The sequence below is a fragment of the Octopus bimaculoides genome, chromosome 6 (genome assembly GCF_001194135.2).
Source record: "Octopus bimaculoides isolate UCB-OBI-ISO-001 chromosome 6, ASM119413v2, whole genome shotgun sequence".
Taxonomy (NCBI): Eukaryota; Metazoa; Mollusca; class Cephalopoda; order Octopoda; family Octopodidae; genus Octopus; species Octopus bimaculoides.
In genome coordinates this window covers 71,665,557-71,673,120 of record NC_068986.1, presented here as the reverse complement: position 1 = coordinate 71,673,120, position 7,564 = coordinate 71,665,557, and the positions used below count along the sequence as shown (strand labels likewise).

At 31.9% G+C, this 7,564-nt stretch overlaps 1 protein-coding gene across 6 annotated transcripts in view; it reads left to right on the top strand.

Moving 5' to 3' along the window:
• LOC106873461 (neuronal acetylcholine receptor subunit alpha-3) overlaps window positions 1-7,543 on the top strand; it is a 361,951-nt gene extending 354,408 nt beyond the window's left edge. For 2 of the 6 annotated variants that reach the window (XM_052968862.1, XM_052968861.1), the window contains 2 exons: window positions 3,068-3,186; window positions 6,769-7,543. In XM_052968862.1, the coding sequence (XP_052824822.1) occupies window positions 3,068-3,186; window positions 6,769-7,230 (581 nt within the window). In that variant the 3' untranslated portion in view covers window positions 7,231-7,543. The remainder of the gene's footprint in view (window positions 1-3,067; window positions 3,187-6,768) is intronic. The other 4 variants (XM_052968860.1, XM_014920832.2, XM_014920850.2 and 1 more) reach the window with 3 other exon arrangements.
• Window positions 7,544-7,564: the final 21 nt, after the last annotated feature.

Genomic DNA, 7,564 nt, shown 5'->3' with positions numbered 1-7,564 from the left:
TATATATATATATATATATATATATATATATATATATATATATATATATATGTATATATATAGAATGCGAGTGTGTGTGTGTGTAATGAAAAGTGATATTTATGCAAACACACTTTTATGGGCAAATTATGAGAAATGCGTACCAGAAACCCCATAAAGCCTTCCCCTTATATTGATTTGAAAATTGTTTAGAATCAATAACATTATGATGACCAAAGAAGGTGGTTTGGTGTCGTGAATGATTTATAGCTTGACATAAATTTGTCACATCAAGGTGATAACAGCAAGAATGAAACAGCACTATTTCTGTCACTCAACACTCTTGCAAAATATCTCAATTGTTTTCAGAAATTTGTAGGTGTATTCCCATCGATCTATAATTTGTTAATGTATAGTAATATTTAATTTATTATATTCAGATATTAAATTGCATGCATGTTCGAATGCGATTGTATGTCGCGTGTAAGTAAAATTGGTCGTTATAAACCTGAAACAATTATATTGACGTATTGTTTAATATATTGACAAGTAACATATGCATGTTCATCAAAAAAGTACGCGAAAACACACGCGTATCTAAAACTAATAAACTTTGTCGGTTTGCATTTGAAAGTACACATTTAGTTACTCCAGCAAGGCGTTGATATTACGTTTTACTGGATGGGGAATAGGATGGAAAGACACAAATTTTACTGTACCAAGTATCATCAAGCAGACCAAATGTTGGGGGATCTTTTTTAGGTGTTACCGAAAGATATATTCAAGTAAAATTTATTGCCCCCACAGATCCATCATGAACAAAACATATTAGTAACATTCTTAGGCTTTCATTTGTTCTGAAACCATTGTTCGTTGGTTACGAAATAAATATGTTTATTTAACAGTTTTCTAAAAGCTCTTGTTATATTATTAGCATAAATTTACTTTGGGTAGAAGGAAGAAGAATATAACTAATTTGAAATAAAATTGCAAAACACCTTTTAGTAAAAAGTAAATTCGCCGTTGAGGTTTATGGTTTTTAAGAAATTTGTCACAAAATAATCATCACAATTATGCAGAATTTTTTTTTATGCTGTCATTTTATTCACTAATCAAATTTTTTAAAGAATATTCTATTAGAAAATAAACATCTTCATTATATCTGCATTTAGCCTAAATACTAACAGTATAGCTTCTTTCTTTTTTTTTTTTGCTCAGATATAATTAAACCTATAATTTAAAATAAACTTCAAAGTCAAATGTCAATATATTTTTTAAATAGCAGCTTATAAAGGGAACATTAAACAATAAAAACACTTATTTGTTTCATGACTATGTCTTTGATAAAAGCGTCCTTATGCATTACACTCAAAATATTTTATTTTAACCCATTTAATGTTCCCCAATCCTAAGCAAGATAATCGCGCCTTTAAAATGTGCATACAGCTGATAGAACTGCTGATAGTTTATTATTATTATTTTTATTATTATTATTATTATTATTATTATTATTATTATTATTATTATTATTATTATTATTATTGTTATTGTTGTTATTTTTGTTGTTATTATTGTTGTTGTTGTTGTTGTTGTTGTTGTTATTATTATTATTATTATTATTATTATTATTATTATTATTATTATTATTATTATTATTATTATTATTATCATTATTATTATTATTATTATTACTTTATTTTTCACAACTGAAATGACAACTAAAAGGTCTATGCAGTAGATATCGTGTCTGAGATCATGTATTATATAATAGATTTTATGAACAGATTGTTTATCTACTCATTGTTTGCCTTTTCCTTTTCCGTTTGATCAATTATAATTGCATTTTCTTTTCTTTATTTTATTATTTACCTTTTTGTACATTTTTGTATGTAGTCAGCAAGATAGTTATTATGGACTGTTAAAAGATATGATCCGTTAAAGCTATAGAATCAAATGAACAAAATGCAATTCTTCATTTTTCTTTCAGATATTAGAACTGTATCTTATGTATATTTATAATTTGCCTTAGTAATGTTTCGTTTTACTTCAATTTATTATCAAACCTTTATATTTTATCAACTAATTTGCGTCAAATTAGTAGTAAGCCAGTAAAAACGCTATTTGCAAGTTGTATCTAATCAATGGAATTTGTTCATGTTTGTTTTCTTTTACAAAATAACTTCCTGGTGTAGTTTCCTCATTTAAAATCAACAGAAAATTAAGAGGAAATAAAAACCCACTTAGGCTTAAACTTGAAAAATGTTTTGTCCATTGTGAATAGTTGTAAATTATAGTGACTAAATTCTATGTTAAAATTAATATTTAGAAATTTGTTTGGAATGTTAATGAATTCAATTAAACAAAAAAATGATATCGCGATGATAAAGTTATATCATTTATGTAAATCTTTCATAAAATAAACAATGGCATATCCTTAAGGTATCCGTTACTCTCGAAAGACCATGGGTCACTGCCTGGAGAATTTTGTGTCAGCTGCGGATGGCGGTGCGTCGTCTGGAACATAACAAAGTAATTTATAAAACACTAAAGCTATTAGTAAACCAGTAATAGTTTAGTGATAAATTTGTGAATATAAAAAAAAAACCTATGGTCGATTTGAAACAGATACAAGCTTCTAGTATTTCAGGTAGTTTTTGTGTTTTAGTGGACAAAATTTTCAAGAGTCTTCAGTTTCAAATTAGTAAACAACGATTGCATATATACTAAAATCTAGTGCGAATCTTCAAAAGATTCCAGTCTTGAACAGAGAACATTGTGCATATTAGGAGAATTGTTACTTTTCCTTTTTCAAATATTATAACAGATACATCTTTAAAAATATATATTAGATGATCAACGCCGCTACTTAATTGATAACATAATTGTAATATCTAAAATATATGTTCCTGCTATGAAATTGTAAAAATATGGGGAAGTATTTTCTGTTATACATTTAAATTCTCGAATACTTTTGGAAGAATAGAACCTGCAAACGTTCTACGATAATTTGAAGACTAAGAGAAGCGGTATTTATGTTTTGAAATTTTGTGTGAATAAATATTACTAAATATTTTGTTTTACGTTTCAGGTGCATATTTTTGCCTTAGTATGGTGATGATTACCCTATCCACAGTATTTGCTTGTGTTGTTGCGAATATGTTTTTCCGTGGTGTACGTGTGCATAGAGCACCGTACTGGCTGCGTGCAGTAAGTATTGTTTCACAAAAATTTATATCAAAATTTTTAATGCCTTTGATATTGTGCCAGGATGAAAATTATATAAGATTATTTATAAATTTGCTACAATTAATTACATTAATCACACTGTATAATAGTTACTTATTTGTATTTACCTTAAAAACATAAAATGTCAAATTAAACTCAAGCGAATTTTTAACTCAGAGCATGAAAGAACATAAATTATTACCACTGATCACATAATTCGATAATTCACCGTTTCTGAAAATGTACATTAATAATAACTTTTAGCATACGTTCAATGCTGCAAATTTTGATTTATTAACACCAGTCCTTTGCCAACTACCAATATATCAACATGAAATTCACTGCCAGACCATACCATAAGGCCAGAGATTTTTGAAAGTCACCCGTGGTCGCTATTCCTCACCTCGATATGGAAACCAATGCGTATCTTCCACTGGCTACATTCCTCAAGTAGTAGAGGTCTGTAAGCACTGCACAAGACTCCAAACGCCAAGCGCCCATAATATTAACCTTTTTTTATTCAGAACTGCAGCTCTTTCAAAGAGACGAGCTGTGAAAGGACGTGCCCCACAAAGAACAAGACACCCACTCACTATTTAAAAATCTTTGTAGATGAAGCAAGGAAGGAAACCTCGGAGATGGGGTTCTTGAGTACAGATGCAGTGTTTGACCAATTCAACACGTCTCCTTTACATGAAGCAGAACATCGGAAGCTCTAATCTTACCAGGTTTGAAATAGGGTAAGGTATGACGACCAAGGGATAGTATATAACGAATGCAATATTTACGTTTGCCGCCTCTGTTCAATCTTTCAAAGACTGCTTTCTTTTAACCCATTTCTGGATGAGACTGGCTAACCTATTCGTAAATTTGTCGTTGATACTGTGCTCCTTGAGTTCCGGAGAGGACTAGATCACAAGCAATAGGACAATGTCTCCAGCCTTTTGTAGATTAAAGGAATGACACATCTTAAAAATTGTAGGCCCGTTAATGGCTTTCCAATAAAACAGAAAACCTTAACCCAGAAAAGCAGAAACAATTCAGATACCTATCTGTATAGATCAATAACAATTCAACAAGCAAAAATCGAAGAATGAAGATCTTTGGTGCTGTGTGAGGCTTGACAGACTGAGGACTAATACGTTCCAAATTTTCGCACTTACACTGACGGTGTAAGTGCGAAAATTGTTTTACGGGGAATCGGAGAGAACATCTGAATGCAGAAGGTTTTTATGGCGCAGAAATTCCATTTAAGGAAAGTTCTACTTCTCACAATATCAAAGAAAAATCTAGAAAATATTATCTAAACTATGCTTTCTCTACATCTCTTGATTGGACAACCATATCCATCGGACTATCCATTTTATTTTCGTAATACCCATTCAAAAATCAAACTTAACATAGTATATCTAAATTCTATAAAGCAAGGGAAACAGAGAGTGGTTGGAAAATCGAAGACTCACAATCGCACCAAACCTGGTCAAATTCAGCGATTATCAAGACGATTAAAACAGCACATATTCCAACCCTTTGTATGACATCCGATATTTATACGCCAAAATCTGTAAAATTTTACACCTTTGTTAGACTGTTGCCGAGTTATTTGGCATGCCAATTCAATCTGTTCATTTACTGCAACACCAAATTCAGTCTGTCGTTATTCTTTACTTCCTCGACCTCTTCAAACAAGGCGTATCCGCAGGCGATTCTGCGGATTTTGCTTTCTCCTGCAAGGGTGCTACCATTCAAGCTGGAATGCAACTAACTTAATTGAGAATTCTTGTCCTATCAGGGCTGTTGTTGGTTGAGGCATGTGCATATTGACTTGAGGTATGAGTACGTTGTTAGGTGAGGTCCATACTTGCATGTTGTCTAGAAAATGGGCAAAAAAGGCAATATTTAAAACAAATTTTATAGCCAAGAGTTGAACAGTGTATTTCTGAAAAGAGTTGCTCAAGCGTTCAAGCTGCTAACCTTCTCCAGAGTAAGTGAAGAGAGACCATGTAACCCCATATGCATGCGTGTAACTTTGAGATTACAACTAACTACCAGCGTAATCAACTTGTTGCTATGTTGCTATCTGACACTCTTACTTTTCCCATGCATTATTGCATGTTTTATAGATACTTTCACCTTTATGTACCCGCAAAGTCCGAAAACCTCTTTAATCATGTAGCATATATCTCATTATACTGGAATTTTATACCGTTGTTGTCTGTTATCAAACATTAAATTGTCAAAATATAGGATTATATATGTTCGATGTTATGCGAATTATGTGACAAAAGGTCTATATCTGTACAATGCAATTTTGATACGATAATAAAATCAAGCGAATGGCATGAAAACTATTTCAGCAATTTATATATTGAATTACTATTGTTATTCTTATTCCATTTTCTCAAAACACATAATCTTACAAGTCCTAATCAACTGAATTTGCGAGGGGCGCAATTTATTGCGGCAGCAAACTCCAAACTTCATAATCACTAACGCTACATATAAAAATTACAAAACCCCATTAGATTCCACAATTAGAAGCCATATCTGTCTCAAATTACACCTTTCAAAGAAAGGGCAAATTGCATAACGTATCCTTATTTATATAAAGTGACGGAACTATCATGGGTAGAACACCTTTATTCATACATGTTGTGTCAATGTCAAACTAGAGCTAAGCAACAACTTGCTCTCCAACTCATCCACGGGAAATATTGATTTAAAATTTTGGTTTAAGGTCAGTAATTTTTGGAGAAGGGTAAGTCATTTACATCGACCCCAGTATTCAACTGGGTACATATTTTGTTGACATCCAAAAGGACGAAAGGCAAGGTCGACCTCGGCGGAATTTGAACTCAGAACGTAAAAACGAACAAAACATCCTTAAGCATTTTGCCTGGCTTTCTAACAATTTTACCAGTTCGCCGCCTTCAGCCACTAGAAATATCAAAATGCATACACGCAGAATTATATGCAAACACTGCAACATGTTGTCTACCACAGTATCAAGAAATTTCACACTCTAACCGAGTCCACCTTCTCGTTTTTCGCTGTTCACACCAGAATGTGCTTGTATACAAGTCTTGACGGCAGAATTGGAAAAGAACAATGCGTGTCACTCTCCACTTCCACTGAAAATTAATACAGACAGTGCAATACGCTCCTAATTTAGCATGTGGTTTTCTGAAATAGTAAAGTGGTTGATTGTGCCTAGTAGTTCGGCTATATATCTGCTCGGTTAATAACACAAGATTATTGGCATATTTGATTACACAGGTTTAAAAAGGAATACTGATTATTTAATTATATAATGTTTCTTTTCATTTAGAATTATAAATACAAAAAAATGTTAAAATGCATTAATTTCATTTTGAATACATACATCGAATTTAGAATAATTCCCAGAAAAAAATTGAGTGTCATATGAATGTATTAAATTGTATATTTGAATATTAAAAACATTAAGTGAACGGTTCCATTGGTTTATTTGATTAACGTTTTGGTAAAACACATATTAGGTTAACGTTATTTTATTTACCTTGCAATTTAACTTCTTTTCTTCAGGTTATGATTGACGGAATAGCGCGTGTCCTTTTTCTCCGCGACCAAGTGATGGACAAGAATCATAAAGAACAATCCAAAATGCGAAATTGGAATGTAAAGGTGACTGGCGAAAATAACAAGAAATTTCCTGCAGCCGATGCGAAATTTGCGAAGGTGCGATTACTTGAAAATAAAGACGAAAAAATGTCTGCATCATCGGATACACTTGAACCCTCGGTTCCTGATACGGTCATAGAACAACATGATGATAGACAGTCTCTGATGCGCTCTGCCATTCTCGAAGAGGTCAAAGCTATCCGGGAAATGTTGGATAAAGTCCAAGAAAAAAAAATGAAATTGGAAGAACGTGAAAAATTGGTGCGAGAATGGCGAGTGATAGCTTGCGTTACAGATAGACTGTTTTTTATCGTGTACGTATTGGTCAACGTTATTGGGGTTCTAGTGATATTTGTTAGAAAATAAGACAAAACAGGCTTCCATTTTGCATGGATTAACATGAGGTTTCCGTTTGTAATCTTCTTCTTGTCCTCTACCTACACCTTCTTTGCCTCTAAATTCTCAATGCAATTTATATTGATATAATATTTATAATATATTGCTCTAACCACACAGATATATATTTATATACACACACATATACTCACATATATCTTAATGTATGTGTGTGTGTGTCTCTACATACACTTACATTAATATGTATTTACAAGCATATTTATGTATGTGTATATGTCGAGATATATTTGTGTGTGCGTAAGACGATATATACTTATATATATATATATATATATATATATAT